The sequence below is a fragment of the Bos taurus genome, chromosome 18, assembly GCF_002263795.3.
Source record: "Bos taurus isolate L1 Dominette 01449 registration number 42190680 breed Hereford chromosome 18, ARS-UCD2.0, whole genome shotgun sequence".
NCBI classification, from domain to species: domain Eukaryota; kingdom Metazoa; phylum Chordata; class Mammalia; order Artiodactyla; family Bovidae; genus Bos; species Bos taurus.
In genome coordinates this window covers 52,893,272-52,919,367 of record NC_037345.1, presented here as the reverse complement: position 1 = coordinate 52,919,367, position 26,096 = coordinate 52,893,272, and the positions used below count along the sequence as shown (strand labels likewise).

The window sequence follows — 26,096 nt, the reverse complement described above, 5'->3', positions numbered from 1 at the left end:
GAAAATCCACCAGGGAGACAGAGGGATTTGATCATTTCAGATTGTAGAAAGTGCTCTAAAGTGAAGTCGCTCAGTCATGCCCGACTCTTTGCTACCCCATGGACAGTAGCCTGCACCAAGCTTCTCCGTCCATGGGATTTTCAAGGCAAGAGTACTGGAGTGGGTTGCCATTTCCTTCTTCAGGGAATCTTTCCAACCCAGGGATCGAACCCAGGGATCGAACCCAGGTCTCTCACATTGTAGACAGACAATTTACCGTCTGAGCCACCAGGGAAGTCCAGAGCAATGTCTCCGAGGAGGGAGGAGAGTACAGGATGGGCAGAAGGGCTTTTGCTGGTCGGGAACCTCTCCTTGGAGGAAAGGACGCTGGAGCTGAGACCTGGGTAATAACGAGAAGGCAGGCATACGGAGACCTGGAGACATGGGCTTTTAGGCAGAGAGAACCACGGGAGCAAAGCCCTGCCCAGGGCCACCCCCTGAGGCCTCCAACCAGCCCCTGGTCCCAGCAGAACCTTCCTCCATGTCTTCACCCCAGAGCAGGAAACCCAGGAGAGAACTTCGGGGCCCACAGCCAGCATGGGGTGTCTCTGGGGGGTACCCAGGAGGGTGTTGTCACCTTGGGAGGTGTGAAGAGCAGACTGGGGGGGTTGCCAATTCCGGTCGGGGTGGATGAAGGTGGGGCCTGACCGCAGCCTTGTCCCTCTTCCCAGCCCAACACAGCCTGGCCTAAAAGGGCAGACAGATAACAAGTCCTTCCCGCCCCTGGCCCCAGAGAGGGAGGGGTTTCCTGACAGGAAATTGACCTCCTCTAACCCCCCCTCCTCAGATCCAAGCTCTTGGCAGTCCTGGCTGAAGGAGCCTTAACACAGGACAGCAGCCGGGACAGAGGGACGGTGACGAGGAGGTGAGTGTGCAAGAGGAGGGGAGTCACACGCCCCGCGCCTCTGAACTGGGTGCTGGACCAGAATTGGGGAGAGCGTGTGCCCTGAAGCCAGGAGAGGCTGGGGGCAAAGAGAAACTCTAGGGCCTGACCTGGTGGGGGGGGGGCGTCAGCCAGCAAGAGGCTGGGGGGAGGGGGGGTCAGGAGGAGGAGGGTGCAGGGCACGCCATGGGGACTCTGCCGATCCAGGCTGCCAGGGAGTCAAGGAGAGCTTGGAAGCACCAAGGGAGCAGAGAGGCATGGTGTCATTGGGTCGGAAGCGCTCTGAGTTAGGTGGGAAGGCTGAGGCCAGAGAGGGATGGGCGATCTGCTCCGCCCCCAAGAGATGGGGTCCCAGAGATGGGAGCGGTGACCAGGGTTGGGATGGAGATAGAGCAGGAGGCGGGATGAGGCTGGGATTGAAGATGTAGGTGAACCTGGAACAGGCCGGTCTGGTGACGGAGTTGTTTGCGGGCAGGGTCTGAACTGGGGTTGTGTAGGACACAGCTGGTCAGGGCAGCTCCCTGATCACAGGCATGGGACTGGAGGCAACAACTTCTGCAAACAGGCTGGCCGGCCTGCAAAACGTTCGGGGCATTGGGGAAAGGCTGGTAGCAAGGAAGAGGAGGAGGAGCCCAAAGAGGGAAGCTCTGGTGGCCAAGACATCCTGCGAGGGGCACAGAGGCTGGGGGGCTTGAGGGATCCCTCGGAAGTGAGTCAGGGGCCAGCACCCGGAGGCTGAAGAGGGGGCTGGAGGGGGCAGGATGTTGGAGTCAGGTTGCAGAGGTAGGTGCTGGAGCCAGGAAAGGGAAAGACGTCGGGGTCAGTTTTGGGAAAATGTTGCAGACAGGTCTGAGGATGTTGGAAATGATTTGGGGGGGAGGGGTCCCAGTTTAGGGGTGGATGTGGGAGCTGGCGTAGGAATGTCAAATCTCGTTTGGGTGAAAAAAGATCTAGTTTGAGTGGTGTTGACTTCTGCTGGAGGGAAAGCAAAGGCCCCTGTTTTGAGGGGGAGGTGGAGTTTTTTGCGGGGGAGGAATGATGGAGCCAGTTCTAGGAATGACAGAGCCATTTTGAAGATGAGGCTTGTAGAGCCCAGCTTGGAAGATGAAAGAGCATCAGTATGTGGGGTGTGTGCATGCGTGTGTGTGTGTGTGTGTGTGTGGAGGGGCTGGCACCAATTGCCCACAGCCACAGGGGTTCCAGGCAAGAGTTGCCATGGTGACTGCCTCCCAGGGGAATCGGGGACCATGGAGACTACAGAGAGGCTAGGATGGTGTTTTGAGGAACAGGAGGCTTGAGAGTCAATGGCTAAGGTTTAGAGGCTGAATTCAGGTAGTAAAGAAGTGGGGTCACCACCAGCAAAGGAGAGGCTTGTGCCCACAGCCCAGCCAACTCAGGGCCCCTTCAGCATCGGCTTCCTCCCAATGCCCCCATGCAGCCCCACACCCAGTGCCCCCATGCAGCCCCACACCCAGTGCCCCATCTTGACTCTGGCCCTAGCCTGCTCCGACCCTGTCCTGGTTGAAAGCAGCCCATGTGTCTGTGGGAACCTCCGATGCCTTACACATTTTGTCATAGTTGCACAGTGGAATACAGCGTGTAGCGCTAATTAGAGCCACAGTGACAGGCACGGACAAATTTCACGTGGAAAATGTGGGGAAAGAAAAAAGCAAGTTGTAGGGGACACATGTAGTAAGATAGTGTTTATAGAGAGTTTGAAACCACGCAAAACAATATGATATTTCTGGGTACTAGTCTGGGTAGGCAAAGGGATGGCTTTCCTTGGGAGAGGGATCAGGGAGGGGTGTGGGCGGCTTCAGTGCATTTGCAACGCTTGAGTCTTAGTTCCCTGACCTGTGTCTAAGCTGTGCCCTCGGTGGTGAACGTGCAGAGTCCTAACCACTGGTGTGTGCTAAAGCATTTCAGTCGTGTCCAGCCCTTTGCGACCCCATGGACTGTAGCCTGTTAGGCTCCTCTGTCCATGGGATTCTCCAGGCATAATACTGGAGTGGATTGCCATGCCCTCCTCAGGGGGATCTTCCCAACCCAGGGGGATCTTCCCTGGGTATCCCAACTCGTTGTCAAGCGAGTTCTTTACCACTAGCGCCACCTGGGCAGCCCCCTAACTACTGGACCACCAGGGAATGCTCTGCAATGTTTATTTCTTTAGAAAACAAAAACTGAACCCAAGAGACCATATATTTGCATTAGATGCAGCTAGGATCATAAGCACAAGGGTGTTTAGTAAATTTGTTTTCTATACTTTTCTGAATGTTTGGACTATTTCATTGTTTTCAAAAGTGCCCTTCCGGAACTTCCCCAGCGGTTCAGCGGTTAAGACTCTGCCTTCCAATGCAGGGGGTGTGGGTTCAATCCCTTGTTGGGGAACTGAGGTCCCACACATGGCCAAAAGTTAAAACAAAGGAAAAAGAGCCCTTCACAGCTCCCCAGTGCCCTCGGGAGAAAGCTCAGTCCCTTCTTTCTGACTTCTGAGGCCCTGCGTAGCCTGCTTCTTGCTGACCTGTCTGGTTTGACTTATCATTCTTCCTCCCCCACGAGAAATGAAGTCCTTGCCCCCTTCCTTCGTTTCCTGTTTGGCCCTCATGCATTCCCAGAGTGCCTGCCCTGGGAGCTGAGGACACAGTGGTGACCCAGACAGTCCTGACTCAGCCCTCTCGGGGCTCACAAATCCATCCCCAGACAGCGATGACCCAGAGTGGGAATATCAGGGAGGGGAGCACCTGATTCAGCCTGGGTATCCTGGAGAGCTTCCTGGAGGCGGCACCATCTGAGCTGGGTCCCAAAGCCTGAATGGACCATGGAGAACAGAGTTCCATGTAGAAGCAGATGTTGAAGCCCAGAGGAGCCTGGAGGAAAATGTGGGATAGTGCTGATGAAGGATACAGCTGGCCAGCCTGAATTTTGTCCTGAGGGCACTGGGGAGCCATGGAGGGGCTGCTGAGAGAAGGGGAGGGGCGGGTTTGAGCCCTAACAAGCCTCAAAGGTGCACTGGAGGACTAGGCTGGAGATCAGGGAGGAGGCTGAAGTAGAGAAGCAAGAGGGGGCTTGGACTAGGGTAGGAGCCATGAAGAGGGAGGAGACAGGGATGTAGGAGATGGAATGGGCCAGACTCTGGAAGCTTCCAGCCCCACAGGGGCAGAGACTGGATCTGCCTTGGCCACTGCTGTGCCCTCAGTGCCTGTACAGGGCTGGACTGATACAAATACCTAATAAGTGTGTGTGTGTGTGTACATGTGTGCATGTACGTGTGTGTGTGGTAAAATCTATACAACATTAAATTTACCATATTAGCCATTTTAAAGTGTACAGTTCAGTGGCATCTCGTGTATTCAAAGGGGTGGTCAAACATCACCACAGATTCCAGAACATCTCCATCCCTCTAAGAGGAAACCCTGTACCCATTAAGTGGTCAGGCCCCAGTCCCTTTCTCCCAGTCACTGGCAACCACTAATCTTTCTGTCCCTATGGATTTGCTTGTTCTGGATCTTTCCCAGTAAAAGTGTGCTGGCGGAATGAGTTGGGTAGAGGTGACAGGAGTACTGACTGGATGGGGAGGAGATGAAGGTGCCCGAGAGTGTGAACAGGATGCCTGGGTGGATGGTGGGGTGCGGTCTGAGTCCCCATGTAGGAGGGGACCTTCCCCTCTCAGCCTGTTTGCTCCTGGAACAGGAGGGTCCCAGGGCAGGAGTGAGGCAGGGGAAGGATCTGAACACCAGTGCTCCAGGGAAAGAGCCCAGGATCTAGAATCAGACAGGCCTGGGTCTGGATCCCAGCTTTGTCCCTGAATCGCTATGGGATGTTAGGCTCTTATGAGCCTCAGTTTCCTCATCTGCAAAATGGGCATAGTGACAGTGCTCACCACAGGAGGTTGTGCAGATTCTGGGGGTATGTAAGTGCTCAGCCCAGTGCTTGGCACACATGCTTCAAAGTGCTGGGGACACAAAGGCTCTGTCATCAATGCCACCCATCACCAACAATACCGACCGATGGTCCATTTCCCCGCCTCCCGCCTGCAGGTCCTCTCCTGCCAAAATGCCCATCCTCAAGAGTCTAGGGGTGGCAGACTCTAAGGTGCCCCGGGCAGGGACACTGCCTCTGAGGTCCTCTCGGAACCCCTTTGAGGAAGTCTCAGGACTGGAAGAAGAGGAGGCTGCAGAGCTGGGGGCTCTGCCCAATGGAACATCATGTCGTCGTCGAGCCACCCTGGAGAAGCTGGCAGGCCTGTCCCCCTTCCGGCTGGGCAAAACCCCCGGCCGGCGAGCGGGCAGCCCCAGGGATGGGCAGCCTCGCTCTTTCCTGGGCCGGGTGCTGTCGCCAGGGATTCGCAGGAGCTCAGCAGACTTCGGCCTCCTGGCCAGGCTTCAGGGGAGCCGAGCCCAGGGCGACGAGGAGGCGGCTGGAGAGGCTGCACGGAGACTGGCCTTCCTGAGACTGGGGCGTGGGCCCAAGCCCCGGCGGGCATCACTGGCTGAGAGGGTGGTGCCCGCAGGTGAGGCGGCTCCCGAGCCCCCTCCCAAGGTCCCAGAGCCCCCAAAGGTGAAAGAGCCCTTGTCAGGTGAGTTGGGAGCCCTGGCTCAGACCTGAGAGAATCACAGTGTCTCTACCTGTGACATCATTGCCATTCACATCTCCAATTTCCATCTGCCCACCTCCATGGATAGGGCCAGCCCGTCCCTCCTGTGGTCCTGATCTCCATCGTCAAGCTCCAGCTTCAGCCTCATCTCCACCCCCAGCCCCAGTCTGTCCCTTTCTCCACCTGCCACCTTCAACCTTGCCCCGTGGTCCCATGACAATCAAATCAGCAACTCTGGTCTCATCTCCAATGCCCTCCCTGTCTCCAGTTTCAAACCTCTTTCCCTTACTCCCCTCAAATTCGGCCTCAATCCCATCTCCTTTCAAAGTATCTACATTTGACCTTGACCTTAAACCCCTCCCTAACCTCCACAGTCCATCCCATTCCCATCCTTAGCCCTGATTCTGGCCCCAAACTCCAACCCCCACCTCAACCTCCTCCTTCATCATCAATCTCTTCTTCCATCCCACTCTGAACCCCAGCCCTAACTCCACCCCAGTCCTAAACCCCCAGCCCCAGCCTCCACCTTCAACTTCATCCCTACTTCCACTTATACCCAAGTTTCATCTTCAAGCTCACCCCCATGCCTGATGTCTCCCTCCATCTCCCGGCTACATCCCCCCAAACCCATCACCACCTGGGTTAGTTTCCTGTTAGTACACAAACTGGCTGGCTTAAGACCACAGATGTTTATTCTCTTGCAGTTGAAAAGGTCTGAAATCAAGGTGTTGGCAGGGCCACGCCCACTCTGAGGCCTGCCTGGCCTCTGCCACCTGCTGGCACTCTGGCACTCCTGGGCGTTTCTGGCTTTGTCGCTGCATCCCTCCTGCCTTCCATCCTCCTGTGGCCTTCTCTATTTTCACCTCATCTCCTCTGTGCCTGTCGGTCTTGGTGTCCGAATTTCCCTTCTTACAAAGATGACAGTCACACAGGATCAGGGCCCACCCTGTTATCCCATTTTAACTTGATGACCTCTGCAAATGACTTATTTCCAAATAAGATCCCATTCTGAGGTATTAAGGGTTAGGGCTTCACATATTTTTGTTTTTTTGTTTTTTTTTTTGAGGTTGGGGGGACAAACACAATTCAAATCACAATGCCACTCTAGCTGTATCCTCAACCCCAGCTGTACCCCAAACCCCAATGTTTTCCTTGGTGCCTTTCTGGTTTCCAGTCACACTTATTCCAACTCTATCATCTGTCTCCACCCTGAGACACATCCACATGCTTATTCTCAACCCATCCCTTTTTCCAAATGCCATCTTTAACCTGAGAGCTATGTCCAACACCATGACAACTGCCAAGCGGTCCAGTCCCATGCCATGGCCCGTCCCTTTCCTCTCATCCCACCCTCAATCCCATCCCTGTGTGCAACTCTTTCCCCTCTTCCATCTCACTCCCACCCCCCAACCCCAGGTCTATCTCAGTGTCCCCCTTCAACCCCACTCCCTTCCCCAACTTCCTGGTTCGAGTGGCATTCCCAGCCCCCATTTTCAACCTTAACCCAAACTCATCCTCTCAGTCCCAATCCTAACCACCCACTTCCAGCCTCCAACTTCACTCTCGGCATTCCTAACCCCAGCTCACCTCCAGGCTTCTTCAAACTCACCTCCTTCTTTCCATCCTCACCATCGCCTCAACTCATCCCCAGTCTCATCCCTACCCCGAAGCCCAGACGCCATCCTCAGCTCCTTCCCCACGCTCTTCAGATTGCAGCATCACCCTGGCTCTCATCCTGAACTCCCGCATCCCAACCCCCACCTTCACCCCATCCTCATCTCCAGCCCCAACCCCGACACTCCATCCCAACCCCAACCCTGTCCCAATCCCCACCTTCATCCAACCCCACCCCCGGCCCTGTCTCTATTCCCCGACCCCCACCCCTGGCCTCCCCCCATGGACAGCCCCTGCTGCCCCAGCACCGGAGTCCCCTTTCTTCATCCTCTGATGCCTTCCACATCCTGCATCAGAGGCTATTTCAGCCTGGCGCCCTAGGGACTGGGAGGGCACTGCAGGGAGGTGCAAAGCGGGTGAGTGGAGCCCCCGCCTTCTGGAAACGGATGGGCAGAAATAGCACTGGCCAGGAAATAGTTTCTCTGCCAGGGAGGAAGGGGAGTGGGGGGAGGTGTTGGGGGTAACCCTGGGCCACTGGGACCCTGCTTCTGCCTTCACTCAGAGGCCTCTCAGCCCCTCAGAGGACTCCCCTCTCCTGGGGGCGTGTGAAATCACCAGAGAGCCAGATCACCCCCACAGTTGTCTGCACCCCAAAAGCCCCACTTCTGGTCCTCACATCCTCCTCCCACCTCCAGGCCCCCATCTCTCCCCTCACCTGGACCTGACTGCCCTCCCTCAGCCTCTCCACTTTCTCTGATGCCTTTTTTAAAATCTTGATGCGCTTTTTCTATCCTATCCGGCCTCAGCTCTCCGACCCCTCCCCATATCCTAACCCACCCCCTGATACTCTCTTCCCAGCGCTGACCCCTTACCCCAAGCCCTAATCCTTTCCTTCTTCCTCAACCCCTACCCCCGTCTTACTCTGACTCCCCCATCTTATCCTCTTCCTAGACACCCTCTAGTCTTTTGACCTCCTTCCCATATCCAGACCCCCTCTCCCATCACCAAACCCCCTCTTCCCTCCTCAACCCTCTCCTGTCTCCTTTTCCTGACTCTCTCATTCTCTCACCTTCATCCCCTCTCCCCCATCCTCCCCTCCCCAAGTCCTGACCCCTCTCCTCATTCTCTCCATTCTCCTCACCTTCCTCCCTTGACCTCCTCCTCCACCTCTGCCCCCACCCCCGCACCACCCCGAACCTTCTCCCCTTCGAGTCCCACCTTTTCCCATTCTTCGCCCCCTTCCGCCCCGTTTTCCAGCCCCTGATCGCCCGCTTTGCGCCCACAGTGTTGGAGATCCTGAGCTTGATCCAGCAGCGTGAGCTCGCGCGGGCCGACGAGCACATCTTGGAGCTAGAGGCCGAAGAGCTGGCGTCGTCGGGGGGCGGCGCGCCCGGGCCACCCAAGGCCGAGGGCGCGGGCGGCGGCCGCCGGGCGCGGGACGTGGCTCTGCTCTACGAGGCCCTGCAGCGCGAGATGTGGGCGCTGGTGCGCGAGACGCTGGCGGGCCCCGGGCTGGGCGCGGGCTCTGGTGCGGGCGCCGTGGCGCAGCTGGGCCAGGTGTTGGTGCAGGAGGAGGCGGCCGACGGGCGCCGGGGACCCGAGGCTGCCCGCAAGCTGCGCGCCCGCTGGGCCGAGGCGGTGGCTCGCGCGGCCCGGGAGCGCTTAGAGGCGGCGGCGCCCGGGGCGCCCGGGGGCCTGGCCGGGCAGCTGGAAGCGCTGCGGGGACGGCTGCTGGAGGACATGGGCGTCGTGCGGGGCCGCCTGGCGCCTTCCTACCCAGCCGGCCTGGGCGCCTTTGGCGTCTACCTGCGCGGCTACCACGGCGCGCTGGCCGAGTGGATGGGGGCCGCCGCCCGCCGGAGGCTGCCGCTGGCCGACCGCTACGCGCTGCTGCACTGGCACAACCAGGTGTACCCCAGGTGAGCTGGGGACCAGCGATCAGCTGCCCCGAAGTCGCGTAGAACGCCCCTCCCTCCACCCCGTCCAGTCCCGGCCTTTTCAGATCCTAAGGACCCTGGACTTTCGATCTTAGAACTTGAACATCTTTGACCCTTCCAGACTCAGCGCTGGTGACATTTACAGTCGGAGAATCTTATGGCTCAGCTCCATGCTAGAACTCAGCAACAGCAAGCCTCTGATCGTAGAACCTTAGCACCGGACACGAACCTTAGAATCCTCAACACTTGCACTCTTAGAATTTTAGCACTGCCCACCCTTCTAATCCGAGAATCTTAGCACCAGTGACCCTTGTCCTGCTGAAATCTGGGCACTGTTGACCCTTAGAATTCTAGAACCCATACAGCGCTCTAGCCTTCAACCCTAGGGCACTAGCACCGATGGCTCTTCCAATCTTAGAACTTTAGAATTGATGACATTTTCAATTCTAGAACCTTGGTGCTGATGAGCCTTTTCAGTCCTATACCTTAGCTTTTTTTTTCTGGTCTGCCATGTAAAGCTTGTGGGATCTTAATTCCCTGACTAGGGACTGAACCCGCCCTCAGCAGTGAAAGCTGAGTCCTAACCACTAGACCACTAGGAAATTCACTATCCCCCTCTTTGGATCCTAGAACTTTGACACTGTTGATCCTTCACAGTTTTAGCCTCTTGAATTCTATAATCTTAGCACCTAGAACCCGAGTACCATTGACACCTCCAGTCCTAGAATTTTATAACCATCGAGGCTTTGGACCTTAAAACATTCCATCCTTGTGGCCAGAGGATGGAATACCATGATTAGCGATAACTGGGTCACTACGGACTCCAGGGAAAAGGGATCAGCCACACGCAAACCACGCACTGGAAGGAGAGGGAGTGGGTGGTTCCTCATCAAAATCAGGGTGCTGACACCAGAAGAATAGTAAGGCAACAGTTGCCCCAACCCACATCCCATTTGGGAATATCTGTTCATGGCACTCACATGCCGACTGTCAGAGGGGGAGGCAGAATAGGGAGCCTAGGATGTGAGATGTTAAGTCTGACTTTCAGGGAAATGGGGCTTCTGGCTGAGGGGATGCCATGAGCCAAAGGCTGGTGTGTGTGGGGGTAGTGGGTGTGGTGAGAGTGATGGCATGGCACAGGCCGGGGCACGCAGAAGGGCAGAAGCCAGGGGTGAGGGCTGATGGGGGAGGCCTACCAGGCGAGGCGAGGCCGCAGGGACTAGGGGCGGAGGTGGAAGGGAGCTGTCCTGTGAACCTCTGGTGGGTGAGACCTTGCGTGCCAGATCGTCACGTCTGGACTTGATCCCTCCAAGTCTTGTCCGGACACCATCCATCAGGGAGCTGACTCAGAGAGCTGGAGCCAAGGGAGCAACAATTCCAGAGACTTCCTTTGAGGGATGAGCAAAGCTGGCCCCAAGGGAGGAAGGGAGTGGCTCAGGTCACAAACACAGAGAGCATGAAGGGGTGAGTGTGGGGAGGGGTTCAGTTGTCCAGCCCCAGCTCTCACAGACCCCCTGCCTCTTTCCCCCACCCCTAGAGAGGTCCTGGGTCTGGTGGACATGGTTGCTCTGGAGAACGGGGAGCTGGGGCCCCTTCTGTCACCCGGCACCCTTCGTGGCTTGGAGGATGAATGTGTCACAGACGTGAAGGTACCCAGAACTTGGCATTGGTGATCAGGAAGCGGGAGGCACTCTGCAGAGGCGGGTGGGGGTTACACTGGGCTTGGGGGGCCTCTCCCCTCCCCCTTTCCCTATTTCCATCTCCCTTTTCCCTTTATGGACTTCTGAGTTTTGTCCAAAAGAGAGAAATGTAAGCCCATACTGATGAATTCTGTCTCATGTTCAGTGTATCTCAAGCACCCAGCGGGGCATAGGGACACTTGGTAAAGGTTCAATATATTCGGACACTTCAAATCTTACAGCAAGACAGAGTCGGTCACAGGACCTCAGCTCACAGACCCAAGGACTCACAGAAAGAGGGCATCGAAACATCTTTGCAGGATTCATGTTGATGTATGACAAAACCAATACAATATTGTAAAGTAATTAGCCTCCAATTAAAATAAGTAAATTTATATTAAAAAAATCTTTGCTTCTAAGCAGGGCTGATAGTAAATAAACATGCTTAATGATTGGCCGGGCATAGTTACCACTAAGCAGAATGGCCCTGCTGTAAACACCCATCCCAGCCACAGCTGTGTTTCTGGTCTAAAAGCCAGTCTTGCCTCAGCCACAGAAATCAGAATCTTTGCAATTCTAATTCTAGTTGCAATTCTGATTCTAATCAGTTCGATTCTAAACTTGAAGCTTTGAAGTTTAGACTCGAACAAGTCTAGATTCTCAGACTCACTGAACTGAAGACAGGGCAGGACTAGAGAATCAGAGATGTGTAAACCTGAGAACCTCAGATTCTTGGAATTCTTGACTCTCAGAATTTGGAAACCCTGAGCGAACTGTTTTGTAGAACCTGAGAGCAGGGCCTTAGAATCATCAGATAATGAGAGAATAAACCCTCAAGCCCTCTGGCCATTAGATGGAGGTGCCTTAAAACCACAGACTCTTAATATCAGGCGCCAAATTGTAGGCTTAGGAATGGAAAGGGCTGGGGCAGTTTTCTGGGCCAGTCCTTCTCTCCGGTGTTGCCTTGATGAGCTCACAGGTAGACTCCAGACCTGCTGGGGCCTAAGGTATGGGGATTGTGGTGGGAGAGGCTCCCGGGGTTCTGACCCCTGCCTCTGCCCTCCTCCAGGCTCAGACGCGGGCAGCCCTGCTTCGAGTGCTGCAGGAGGACGGGGAGCACTGGGGGAGCACGGAGGACTGGTCCAGCAACCTGGCCCAGGACGTGTGTGAGGTACAGGGCAGGGAAGAGGAGGGAGAATCAGCCGGGGTGGGCAACTGGGACCTGGCTCCCTCCTCACCCCCTCCTCACCCCCCTGGACCATGCAGCTGCTGGAAGAACATACAGAGCGAGCGCCCCGCATCAGCCAGGAGTTCGGGGAGCGCATGGCCCACTGCTGCCTAGGAGGGCTGGCAGAGTTCCTGCAGAGGTATGGAGGACTGGGGATGGGGGGTGGGCATCTGGACCCGGGATCCAACAGAGAGAGGACAGATGAAAGTGAATCAAGTCAAGATGGGCAGGGGCACCTCTGTAGGCATCACAGGTTTTGCAGGCTGACTGCCCAGCCAGGGACCCTTATCCTGCGGTGCTTCCATCTGTCTGCCATTTCCGCTTTCTCCCACCAGCTTCCAGCAGCGCGTTGAGCGATTCCATGAGAACCCAGGAGTCCGCGAGCTGCCACCCGACACCTACATCAGCAGGACCATCTCCCTGGTCAATTGTGGGCCCCCTCTGAGGTGAGAGCATCCACCGGGTACGGGGGAGATGCCAGTCCAGGGTGACAAGCTCAACTGGGGTGCCTGGATCCTGGGTGGGGACTGCACACCTGGCCCCGAGAGGCATACACAGGGGACCTGAGAATCCTAAAACCTGGGAGTCCTAGAAAGAACCACAGCATCACTAGATTATAGAGTAATGAAAACCTGGGGGTGTTGGAATTACAGGAACCTCGAAGCCAGACTCTAGGAATTACATTTTTTTTAATGCTTTTATCTTACTTGTATAGTTGATTTACAATGTTGTGTTAATTTCTGCTGTACAGCAAAGTGATTCAGTTATATTACTTCCTTTTTTATTGACTTATTTTTAACTGAGTTTTTTAAATCGGGAATGCATTCAAGATACAATAGGGCATACAATGAAAAGCTTCCCTCCGTTGCTCCTCTGGTCCAGTTATTACTAACGTCTCCCATATCTTTGCAGGGTTATTTGATACATTTTCCAGTAAATATGTGTAAATAAGTGTATATATGCAGAGGCACGCTTCATGCATATGCAGAGATGTGCATGCATATGCATCTTTCATACATACACAAGTAAATATATTACTATGTACATACATATTATTTCTTCCCTTAAAAAAACAGAAATACAGGGACTTCCCTGGCAGTTAAGACTCTGTGCTTCCACTGCAGGGGGTGAAATGTCTATCCCTGGTGGGGAACTAAGATCTCACATGCACATGCCTTGCATCATAGCCAAAAAAAAAAGGGAGATGACTCCCTCCAGAACACAGATGGTAGAATATTGAACACACTCTGTCCTTCTCCCTTTTATACCTTGGCGGTCTTTCTGTGAGCACCTGAGGAGTTCCCACATTCCTCTTTCGTATCTGAACTGTTGTCCACTGTCTGGACCTGCCATCATTCATTTAATCTGTCCGCAGTGGGTGGACAGTGGCCTCCACTCTTTTGTAGAGAAACACCTGGCACAAGTGTGGGGACTCAGGGATATGTTCTCAGAAGGGGGTCTGCTGGAATTTGAGCAGAAAGTGCCAAGTGCCCTCCAAACCAGGTTATTCTCCTTACAGTGATGGAGATGGTCATCAGTTGTTACAATGACAGAAAATGAAAAAGGTAGAATTTTAGCATTATAGTCCTTTAGAATCACAGACTTTTAGGATGGAGGTATCCCCACTCTCACCCAGAAAGCACCAAGAGAAACAGACCCAGAGAGACCGCTTCTCTCCACTACATCCCCCTAGACTCCCAGACAGTCCACAGAGCCCCCCAAATCCCCAACCCTCCAGACATCCCCTGATATTTCTCACCCCAGGCCCTCCCCAGAGCCCCTGACTTCCGCCAGCTCCCCACTCTGACCTGTCACCTCTGCGACGCACAAAATAGGGTCCATCTAAGGGGAGACAGGTCCAGACAGTTGGGCTGAGATGTTTGGGTCCATGACTTTTGGTTCCATGGATCCCTGCAGGGCTCTGGCGGAGCGCCTGGCCCGAGTGGGGCCCCCTGAGAGTGAGCCAGCCCGGGAAGCGGCCGCCAGCGCTCTGGACCGTGTGATCCGACTCTGCCACCGCATCCTGACCGACCTGCTGTTCCAGGAGCTGCAGGTGAGAGGCGGTGGGCTTGGGTGGGGCCAGGGTTAGGGGGCGCCCCCACCTCATCCTGCAGCTCCTTCAGCCCATGACTCAGTGTTCGGGAAGCAGAGGGGTGGGGTGGGGTAACGGCTATATCTGGGTGGTTTAGGGGGGTAGGGGGTGCAGGAAGGAAGAGGTAGGAGGACATGGTCGGGGGAGGATAGCCATCAGCAGGAAGGGGCCTTGGGGACTGGGTGGAGCTCCTCCTCACTGAGGTCCCCCAAATCCCTGCCCAGCCTCTCCTAGTCCCAAGAGCCCCATTTACTCATCTCTGGGCTCCTGCACATGCGCAGAGGGGACAAGGTTCAGAAGGAGTGGGGGGCTGGTGGGAACACGGGGGAACAGAACTGAGCGTTGTGCGTGTCCCTGGTTGCAATCTGCGCTCAGTCCACGCTGTGTATCAGGTTGTGTCCCACCTCTGCTCAGAACCCCCCATGGCTCCCAGCTCACTCTGGGCAAAAGCCAAGGTCCTCACTGTGGCCCCCCAAGGGCCTGGATGGTCTGCCCTTTTCCTCTCCGACCTCATCTTCTCCCGCTTCCCTCCTTGCTTCTTCCACTCCAGCCACACTCCCCGCCAGCTGCTCCTTAACGTGTCAGACACATTCCAACTTCAGTATCTTTGCACCTGCTGGTTCCTCTGCCTGGACTTCTCTTCCCTCAGTAGCCCCAGAACTCCCTCTCTCACCTCTTGCAAGTTTTGGCTCAAATGTCACCTTCTCAGAAGGACCTCCTCTGACTGTCCTATTTAAAATAGAAGCCCCCTGAGACTCCCCCTCCACCCCCCAGGCTCTGTTTGTCTCCAAAGCACTTATCACTACCTGCCATGCTATATCCTTTGCTTTTTTTTTTTTTTCCAATCTGTCTCCTCCCATTGGAATGTTAGCTTCTCAAGGGCAAGGATTTGTTGGAATGCTTCTAAAATAACTTTGTTGTAATGGAAAATTTCAAACATACACAAAAGTCAGCAGAATGACCTCCCATGGACCAGCTCCAGCAAGTATCAGCTCCACCTCTCCCCCACCTCTCCTGCCCACTGGTTTCTTTTAAAGCTACATCCTTGACATCCTGTCATCATCCATCAGCACTTTAACCTGTATCTCCAAAAAGATAAGGAACCTGGCCTTTTAAAAAAAACATAATTCACTGCCACTCTCCTACCTAACAAATGGAACAATCAGTCCTTAATATCATCACATATCAGATCAGAATTCAGATTCCCCCCAAAGGCTTACAATGATCACACGCTTGGAGTTTTGTTTATCTCATTTTGCGCTGTGTCCCCAAGAGTTCTCTGATGTGTTCCCAGTGATCAACACAGGGCTGGGCCATGCAGGAAAGGTTCAGAGAATGTTTGTTGAATGACTAAATGGACAAGTATGGGAATGAAAGTAAGTGAGTGCAGTGGGGGAATTAGGTACAGTCTTTATTCCAGGCCTGGCAGTACCCCTTCCAGGTATGGGGTCTTGGGCAAATGGCTTTCCCTTTGGGGTCGCTGTTTGCTCATCTGGAAAATGAGCACAGCCTTCTCAGATGGCTGTGAGGAAGCAATGGGCTTGCGGCCATAAAGTGTTTAGCTCTTGGGTACTGATCATTGTGATCTTCGTAAATGTACAGAGTTCATAGCAACAACAACACTTCCTGAGTCGAGTGCTGTACTAAGAGAGACGGCTCGTTTGATTCACACCTGCTTTCTAACAAAAGCCCACATTTTTGGAGGATCAGAAAATGGCTACTGTGGGATGAGAAAGCAGGAAGGGGGTGCAGGGCCGAATGGGATTGGATCCTGCTTCGGGCCCTCATGGACACCAACCTCAAGGGTGTCTGGGGGCCTCCTGCTCCCAGTGTCCACCCAACAGCAGCATCTCCCCTCGCTCCTCCCAGCCTCCATCTCAGGGACAGACCCACTCCCCATCCCACCTCCAGGATCCAGATGCCTCCTGCCCCTCCCCCGACAGGGGACCACCCACTACATCCTATGCATCTATACCTGTATTCTCCTTGCCTCCTCCTCATCCCTTCCCCCTCCTTCCAGACCCCCCATTTCTGCCTCAGTCTTGCCCCCTCCCAGTCATCTTGGTGAAGCACAGAGCTGATCTGCTCCCTCTCCTGCTCAGAACCTTCCATGGCTCCCCAGTACCCTCAGGAGAAATCTGGAGATCCTCACACAGCCTGGGAGGCTTGTGTGTTCTGCGCCATTCACCTGACCAGCCCCATCTGTCCACTGGGCAGTCATACATGACCTTCCCCCTCCTTGCTAACCCTAACTCCTTTCCCTGCTTAGATTGGCCCTTAGCTTGGTTTAACACTCTGCTGCCTCTTAAGTAATTATTTTTGAACAAAATTCTCCCATTTTCACTTTGCATTGGGCCTGTGAATTATCTAGATGGTTTTGCCAGCCACACTGACCTTTCTGGCCCTCTGACCTGCAGGCCCATCTGAAATCTGAATCTTCTTCACACTGGCTTTCCCCTGGATTCAGCCACCCCTTCTCCCACTCCTCACTTGGGTAACAGTGACCATCTTCTGGGCCTTCCTCCAGGAAGCCCTCCTGTACTCTCTATGCTGACTCAGCCATTCCCCTCTGGATTTCCTAACCCCCTGGGAGTGGGTCCGTCTCCCCTTCTGGACTGTGAGCCCCCAGGGAGGCAGGGCTGGACTGTCTCTGGCACTGCTGTGTCCCCAGCACTGTGCCAGGAGCAGAGTTGGGGGAACAAATATTGAATTGCTAAGTGAAGAAAGAGGGTGGAAAGGAGGCGAGCCTCGAACCTCTGCCCACTCTGTCCCACCCAGCCGCACTTTAGCAAGCTGATGCGCAGGAAGTGGCTGAGCAGCTCGGAGGCCCTGGACGGCATCGTGGGCACGCTGGGCGCTAAGGCCCTGGCGCTGCGCAGAATGCAGGATGAGCCTTACCAGGTGCGTCTGCTTGGGCGGGGGAGGGGTGCGGGGTGGAACCCGGGCGGCCGTGGGGCGAGGGCGGAGGGGAGCCAGAGTGCTCGGCTGGGAGAGACCTCTTCTAGGTGGGGAGCAACTCTATCAGGGAGAGATAGGTGGCGCTCAATCTGGGGTCTGCGCAGAGGGTGCCCACGGGTATCGGGGTGTAGCGGGGGAGGGGGTTGCCGGCAGGGTTGGGGCCTCTGGGAGGTGGAGCTCCGGAGAAAGCCGGAGAGGGCTGGGATGGGGCATCCTTTGGGGGCCGGTCCCTCGGGCTGATTAGGGAGCAGGTCGTGTTCCCCATAAGGAGTCAGGAGGACTGCCTGGGGACTGGGGGCGGGGAGGGGTTCCCGTTGGGTACCAGGAGGGGCGCGGGCGGGTGGGAAACGGGGAGAGAGGGTCATCGACGGCTCACACCCCCTCGCGGCTTCCCCGGTCCCCAGGCGCTGGTGGCCGAGCTGCACCGGCGGGCGCTCGTCGAGTACGTGCGGCCCCTGTTCCGCGGGCGCCTGCGCTGTGGCTCCGCGCGGACCCGCAGCCGCGTGGCCGGAAGGCTCCGGGAGGACGCCGCGCAGCTGGAGAGGCTGTTCCGACGGCTGGTCAGTGCGGTCAGAGGGCGGGGGGGCTCCAAAACCAGGAAAACCGGGAATCTGGGGACTCGATAGCCGGGGGCGGGGGCTTAGAATGAGACCCTCACCCAACTTGTACCCAACTGTAACACTCTGATCTCTGCTCTCTAGAGGCGGGTAAAAAGTGGGCTTTCTCCCGGCGGCGAGAGCTCAGTCTGGGCTCAAATGAGAAAAAATGGTTCCTATGCGTTGTTGTGGCGATTCGATCAGTCAAAGGGGCTTAGGACCTGGAATCCTGAACTCTAGCTATTATTACGAGCACAGAGAGTCGCTAAATGCAACAGAAACTCAGAACTTGAGCGCTCCCAAATCCAAGCATTTAAAATCAGCAAATCTTATTTGTACCCAGTTATAATCATCAAGACCGGAAGAGTCTCACTCAGACTATCCCGGGAGTTTCTAACCTAGAGTCCTTGGAATTTTCTTGTTAATTTGTGGGGAGATAACTGTAGATTCACATGTGTTTATAAGAAAGAGCGCGGAGAGAGATCTCTGGCATGCTTTGTCCAGTTTCCCCAGTGGTAACATTTTGTCCCTGAGCCCCAAATTATCTACAAACAGTAGATTATATTACGGATTTTCCTTCAAATTTCCAAAGTTTCCAGATAATCTCTGACTACAGCCCGCCCTCTGCCTGGTTTTACCTACGAGAAAACGGCGGGGCCTCGGGAGAGGGTGGTTTCAAGGGGGTAAGCGTTGACTGGGGGCGAGGGTGTGAGCCCGGGGTCCTCTCTTAACTGCAGGAGTCCCAGGCCTCGTGGCTGGACGCCGTGGTGCCCCGTTTGGCCGAAGTTCTCCGCCTGGAAGACACGCCGAGCATCCAGATGGAGGTGGGGGTGCTGGTGCGGGACTACCCGGACATCAGGTGAGATCCCCACCCCCCACGGCCGCCCGGTCCCTTTCTGCCGCCGGCAGGGCCGAGGTCTCCCGCGAGCCCTGGCATATCCGTCCGTGCGTTTCCTGCCTCCTGGGCGAGGGAGGGAGGCGGCGAGCGTGTCTGACGGCCGTTTCCTGCTGGAAACCAGGGCATTATTAATACGATTTCCCTCCTTCTGCCGCCGCCGTCGCTGCCGCCGCCGCCACCAGGGCTCACAAACAAACAAGCAGTCACAGGAAGCCCGGGGCGGGGCGGGCGCGGGGCCGCCGGCCGGCAGGAAGGGCCGGCCCATCAGGGGAGCCACGGGGGACTCGGGGACACGCAGGGGCGCACGGGCGCACACGCACTGGGATAGTGGCAGGGGCCGTTCAGGTCCTGATGGACTCTTTGTGATCCTGTCTGAGCCTCAGTCTCCTCTGATCCATGGGGACAATAGTTCTCTTTTCATGATTAGCGGGGGATGATTTACCATCATCCGTGGTAACAGCAGTAACACCACCAGTTCTTGCTTATTGAGTCCTTAGGTCAGACCTAAAACAGCGGCGCACACACCCACTCTATAAGTAAGAGTTATTTTAGAATGAAAGCTATTTTAGAGACTCTTTGCAGGTAAAAGGCAAGCACTGTTCTGAGAGCTTAGCACCATCCAAGGCAGGCAGAGGTTAACTAGCTGACCCCAAATGTCACAGCTAGCCAGCAGCAAAGTCTGGACTTGAACCCAGGCAGTAGGCTCTAAAGCTGGTACTCCTGACCACCACACAACACCGCCACTTGCATAAGGTGGTGTTGGGAGTAGTCCTACAGCATTGGTCCGGCAGACAGACATTCTGTATTCAGAGAGACACACCCCACAGGACCCCGGAGTGCCGCATCAGCTGGGTTTAGGGTCAGGACTTGGGGCTGAAGGTAAGGACTCTGGAACTGATTCAGGATGGATAGTTCTGGTTGTGAGGTGTGGGAAAGCACAACATCTCAGAGTTGCATGGCAGTAGGGGTCCCAGCACTCCTGCTGGGCTGGGGTTTCTGAACTTGAATCTGAACTTGGATATACAGCCCACCAGCTGCATATTAGACTAGTGTTTGGGAGCTATGGGGATTTCGAATTTGGAATGTGATCAGGTGAAGATGCTGAGCTGGATTGAAGGGAGTGGTAAAGACCCCAGAACCTTATTTGAAATGAAAGTTCTGGAAATGAATGTTGGGTGCAGGATATTGAATTGAAATATGGTGACTCTGGAATTGAGTTTTGGATCCGGGATCTGGAGCTGAGATCGGGAAAAGGCAAGGTTCCGATGTGTTGCACTTAGGGGCGAGGGTTGTGGAATAGAGTTAATTTTGAGCAGAGTTTCTGGTGGGAGTAAGGGTCCCCAAGGTGAATTTCGGGTTCTGGGGGAGAATTTTGCTTGATAACAATGCCAGGAACGGCCTAGTGGTGAAGGGAGTGTTCTGGGGTTGAATTTGGACGACAGTCCAAACAGCAGTGGTGGAGAATATTCTAGACTGGGTGTTGGGGTGAGGTAAGGGTTAGGATAGGGATGGGGGTGAGCACTTCCAGGCTAGATCTGAGTGATAATGTGGAGCCGTGTGAGATCAAAGTGAAGATGAAGTTAAGGGTTGCTACAGAGTCCAGAGCTGAAACAGGCGTGAAAGTAGCAGAATGGTCATTCAGGAGTGGTCTGAACTCCTGAAGGGGTGAAGATGGCAGGTTATTTTAATCAAGAGCTGAGATGGGATGAAGAGGAAGATTCTTGTGCTGGTTTTGGAGGTGAGGGTTCTGGAATCCACTGTGAGTAGGGGGATTTGGACTGGTTGGGAGGGAAGTTCTGAAGCGGGGCTGGTGGGATCTAGGGAGGCTGGTGGGAAGGGAGGATCTGGGGGGAACGGATATGGAGGAGGGATATGGAGAGAGCAAAGGGGCTCCAGAGCTGAGACAAGTTCTGGAAGAGACAGCTGGGGGGCGTGGGTGTCCCAGGTGGGCTGGGAGTGTATCTGGAGGCCCCCATGCACCTGTCCCCTCCTCCGCCCCCAGGCAGAAGCACGTGGCAACACTCCTTGACATCCGTGGTCTGCGCCACACGGCCGCCCGCCAGGAGATCCTGGCGGTGACCCGGGACCTGGAACTCTGCGAGGTGGCAGCCCTGTCCCCGCCTCGGGACCGTGCCTTCTTCGCAGACATCCCCGTGCCCCGGCCGCCTATCTGCCTCAGCCTCCCTCTTTTCCTGGGCCGCCTCACCCTCTCCCGGCTGGCCTGCCTGCCCTGGCCTAGGCCTCCGGCTCCGTCTCCATTACGGCGGCCCCAGGCCCGACGCTGAGACTCTCCCAACCCCACCTCAGTGCCCCCCATCTTTGCTGCTGACAGACCATCCTCCCTCACCCCAACTCGACTCCCAGCCTGGCACCACAGACCCTTGGGCTGGCAAGATCCTTAGCAGTCTTCTCCCCTACCCCCAAACTCCCTGTTCCGAGGAGAAACCAGCTAGAAGGAGCAAGGACTTTCCCAAGGCCATGAAGCCCGTTCCCAGCACCAGCTCCCCAGCCCAGCGTGGGGTGGGTGGCGTTTTGGAAGGCTGTACACAAATATCCCAGGCCCCCCCTTTCCCCTCACCTCAAGGTCTGGCCTCAATCCAATGTATTAAGGAACGTACGATACTTAGAATAAAGAGGTTTCTATTTAACACAAGGAAGGGCTGAGTCCCCAGTGTGTGGGGGGAGGAAGGACCGGGGCAGGGCCCAGGGCCAAGGGCTTCTCACACACCCAAGGCCGGGCTAGGGTCCAACTCCTGGGCAGAGCAGTGGAGTCCGCGGGAGGCCCTGCAGGACGGGAGCAGCCCTGCTGCCCCATTTACACGAAGTCCCTGAGGCTGCATGACTCTACGGCAGGCCCTCGGCCTCTCTGGGCCAGCGACCCTCATTTTGTCCATCCCCAAGTGCCTTCTCTCCTGGGCCCAGTGGTTCCACCTTGGCACACCCCCTTCCCCCATCCTCAGGCGGGAAGCGGTATCAAGAGAGGAAGGAGGTTGGGGGCAGGGCTGGCGGCATCCAGGGCGCCCTCCTGGGTTGACGCAGGAAAATCGCAGGGTGGGAAAAATTCCAGCCTCTCACCCCCAGCCCTGCCGGATCCTAGTCCCCACGGAGACCTTGAGGTCACCTCCTTGCTGACCCCTGCCCCTCCGGCCCAGTTAGACAGGCTGTGATGGATGCTTCCTGGCATGGCTTTTTTTTTTTTTCTTTCTGCAAAGTTGGAAGGAGGAGGCAGCCAGGGGTCAGAGTGGAGGCTGGGGTTGGAACCTCACACACATTTGAACTCACGTTTGACGTCTGACGGTCTCTTGGAGCCCCAGGGCTGTGTGATGCCAGGCAGGAAGCTGACCCTCTCTGGGCTGCAGTTCCTGTCCCTCTCTGAGGAACTGCTTAACCTCTCTTTGCCCAGGACAAGGTGAGATGTCCAGAGGATACATGCCCCTCACTTCACATCCTCAAGTGATACTTTCAGTGTCACAGATATACAAGTGGGGAGTTGAGGAACGAACCGGCTGCAGTTTGTGGGCATTTAATGAAAGATGTATTCATCTTAGTTTGGCAGGATTCTTTTTCGAGATTTTGGTGCCCCACTGTAAAATGGCTGTATTGAAATAGAATTTACACAGCAGAGAATTCATCCATTTAAAGTGCACAGTTCAGGGCAGTCACCTCTGCAGTCAATCTTGGAACCACTTCATCCCCCTTAAGAAACCCTGCACCCCTTTAACCGTCAACCCAACCCCTCTATCCCTCTCAGGCCCTGGTCACCACTGGGCTCCTTTTTCTCTCTGGAGATCTGCCTGTTTGGAACGTTTCTGTGTAAATGGGATCACAGAACATGGGGTCTTTGTGTGTGTGTATATGTGTGTATGGGCGTTAAGAACACAACGTGAGATCTACCCACTTCACACTTTCCTCAGTGCACAATACAATGCTGTCAACTATTGTCACACGCTGAACAGCAGGTTTTTGAACTCTAACTGTGTGCTCCTTAAACAACTCTCCCCCACCTCCCCCATCCCATCTGTTCTCTACTTCGATGACTCTGAGCTATTTTAATTTTTATTATTTCCCATTGAAGAGTATGTTGACTTACAGTGTTGTGTTAGTTTCTGCTGCACAGCAAAGTGATTCAGTTACACCTATCTGTATACGTAGTCTTTTCATATTTCCCATTATGGTTTGTTATAGGATGTTAAATATAGTTCCCTCTGCTATATGGTAGGACCTTGTTGCTTCCCTGTTTTATTATGTAGTCATTTGTATCTACTACCCCCAAACTCCCAGTCTGTCCCTCCCCCACCCCCCGAGTTTGAGTGTTCTGGATACCTCATGTAAGTGGAATCATGCAGAATTTGTCCTTTTTTGACTGGCTTATTTCACTTCACATCATGACTGTCACAAATGGAAGGATTTCTTTGTTAAGGCTGAATAATATTCTACTGTATGGCTTTACAGCATTTTCTTTATCCATTCATCTGCTGCTGGACATTTGAGTTGTTTCCATATCTTGGCTACTGTGAATAAAGAAGTGATTTTTTGTCTTCTTTCACTTTGCAAAGTATTTTCAGGATCCGTCATGTTGTAGCACGTGTCAGTACATCATTTCTTTTCATTGTCAGATAACGTTTCACTGTATGGCTGTACCACGTTGTATTTATCCATGTATCAGCTGATGGACAGACTTCTCAGGTGGCGCTAGTGGTAAAGAACTCTCCTGCCAATGTAGGAGATACAAGAGATGCAGGTTCAATCCCTGGGTCAGGAAGATCCCCTGGAGGAGGGCATGGCAACCCACTCCAATATTCTTGTCTGGAGAATCCCATGGACAGAGGAGCCTGGTGGGCTACAGTCCATGGGGTTGCAAAGAGTCGGACACAGCTGAAGTGACTGAGCACACAGACATGCAGCTGATGGACATTTAGGCTGTTTCTACTTTTTAGTTGGTAGTATTGTGCTCCACTTTTTTTTTTTCTAGATTACAAACATTTTCTTGGTTCCCTGAGAAGTTCTGACCTTACCCTGAGCTTCATTCCACTGTGTTTTTTTTTTTTTTTTTTTGACTTTCTTGCATGCTTGCAGGATCTTAGTTCCCTGACCAGGGACTGAACCCAGGCCACAGCAGTGAAAGCTCAGGAGCCCTAACCATTATGCCACCAGGGAATGCCCTCAGTGTCCACTTTTGTAAAACGGGAGAAGAGTCCTAACAGCAGTGTTAATGTGGCACCTACAGCATGCCAAGTGACATGCTCCTGAGGATTCACTCAACAAACTTGCAGATTTGGAAACAGAGGCCCAGACGAAGACAGGAGTGCCACTAAAGTCCCCATCCAGGGGCTTCCCTGGTGGTCCAGTGGGGAAGGCTCTGCGCTTCCAACACAGGGGCCATGAGTTCAATTCCTGGTTGGGATACTAAGATCCCATGTGCTCTGTGGTGTGGTCAAAAAAGTAATAAAAAATGTCAAATCACCATCCAAAGAGTGCCGGGGGCAAGACCCCCCTACTCACCCCAGGCTCCCGAGGAGATTGTGTGCGAGGCATCTGGCTCAGATCCTGACCCAGGGGAAGTGCTTGGAAAACCCTGAACTGATTGGATTCACACAGAGCTGATTTCTGGACTGTGGGACTGGGGCAGGGTGGTAACTGTTTATTGGGTACCTACCTATTCTGTGTCAGGGGCTCCCTGAATGTATCTTACATGCAGAGCATCTTGGGACTTCCCTGGTAGTCCAGTGGGTAAGACTCCCTGCTCCCAGTACAGAGGGCCCAGGTTCAGTCCCTGTTCGGGGAACTAGATCCCACATGCCGCAACCAAGAATTCCCATACCGCAACTAAGACCCAGTGCAGCCTAAATAAAGACAGAAATAAAAAAAAATATTTAACAAATGCAGAGTGTCTCATGGCACCGTCCCCCTGGCCCTGGGAGAAGAGACTGGTGCTCTCAGGCAGGAAGCAGTCTCAGAGGTTAGGACAGTTAGAGGCGGTGGCTGGGATTTAAACCCCAATCAGATAGATTCCAAGAGCTCTCGGTCACTGTCTGCCGACCCTGCTGTGCGCCAGGCCAAGCACGTGCCTAACGCACTGTACCCGTGCCTCGCTGCCTGGTCGCGGGCCAGCCTCCCCGTCAACCCCTGGGAGATGGATGGTGTTATTGTTCCTGGTGCACTGATGAGGTCCCCAAGGCTCTGATGGACACTCTGGTCACACAGCCAGGAAGTGGCTGAGCAGCGCCTTCCTGGGAAGGGGAGAAAGGAGATAATGCCGGCTGGGGAGGGGACTGTCCATATGGGCCATGGCCACGGTCCAGATGAGAGAAAGGGAGGCAGGCGGCCTCCAGGGGGCCATGCCCTCCTCTCGGACTGGGCTTGGTTCAGTTGGGACCAGGATCATTCGGCTTCATCAAAACTTGAAATTGCAGCCAGGACCATAAAGGCACCAGGGCACGAAATTCTGGGAAAGGAGAGGGCCCGGGGTCAGTAGCCACCCCCACCCTGGGGCTTCCCACACCCGCCCCTCCAGCCCCACCCAGAGTGGGTGGGGACCCTTCTTTTCTGCCCAATGCCTTTCTGATGAGCTGCCCACCGAGGCCTGGTCATTTTCCACTGAGCCCTGTGTCTAAGGCAGCCCCATCAAAGCGCCCAGACAGTGTGAAAGAGGCCCCTGAGGTCTGGGGGAGAGACCAGTGGTGTCCAGTGCTGACCTAGCAAAGCCCTTGAGCCCCTCCCAAGCCCTCCGTAACCGAGCAGGTGGTCAAGCTGGAGGAGGCAAGCCTGGTTGTCGCTGTCTGCAAGAGGAGGAGGATGAAGGTGGGAACCTACGAAACTCCCACCCTGCCTAGGGGCCTCAGTTTCCAGGTATTCTGTAACCTCCACCCCCGTCGGAGCACCCGTCATCCTTGCCAGCCTTAACTGCTCTCTCTAATCCCCAGTCACCACTGAGTCCCCATGCCTCTTCCTGAGATGCCACCCCTCTCTGACTATCTCTCTCTTCGAGACCTTGTTTCCTTCTGGAAGCCCCCTTCCAATCCTCAAGTCGCCATCTCTCACTCTAAGCCTCCCTACCACCTCTCTGAGCCCCTGGAAGCTGAGTCCTGTCCCCATCTTGGGTCCCCTCTCTTTTTGTCGCTATAAAATCACTCATTCTATCCATTCATCCACTGAGTTCATCTTGTACACCCAACCTTGTACAGGGTGATGCTGGGGACACTGTAGTGACCTCAACAGTCTTGGCCCTGCCCTGATGGAACTGACATTCCAGGGGGGAGACGTGTCTGTCATCCAAAGTGGTCAAGGCTAGAGTTGGAGAGCTGTCTAGGGGAAGTTCAAAGTTTCCCTGACTTTGTCTGGGAATCAGGAAGGCTTCCTGGAGGAAGAGGCACCTGCTCTGAGATCCAACCCTCCACTGGACCACAGATATCATCTGGCAGTTCATAATACCCCAGAGGGCCCCAGGAAGAAAATGGAATCAATAGATTCCCCCAAATTTTCTTGTAGTCTTGCCTAAAGAACTTTGTAATGTTTGGTTTTCAAAGTGAAATTTAAATGGAATGGTTTTCAAAGGGAAATTTAAAATGCTGATACCCT

General features: G+C 54.8%; 1 protein-coding gene across 1 annotated transcript; it reads left to right on the top strand.

The window, feature by feature from the left end:
- The first annotated feature begins 862 nt into the window (after window positions 1-862).
- Window positions 863-23,061, top strand: EXOC3L2 (exocyst complex component 3 like 2). The gene is made up of 12 exons (XM_024979153.2): window positions 863-904; window positions 4,960-5,498; window positions 8,416-9,049; window positions 10,605-10,716; window positions 11,816-11,917; window positions 12,013-12,113; window positions 12,310-12,420; window positions 13,892-14,027; window positions 16,845-16,967; window positions 17,429-17,584; window positions 18,358-18,479; window positions 20,521-23,061. Exons 2-12 carry the CDS (start codon window positions 4,976-4,978, stop codon window positions 20,801-20,803), a joined length of 2,403 nt encoding a protein of 800 aa, XP_024834921.1. The 5' UTR covers window positions 863-904; window positions 4,960-4,975; the 3' UTR covers window positions 20,804-23,061.
- Window positions 23,062-26,096: the final 3,035 nt, after the last annotated feature.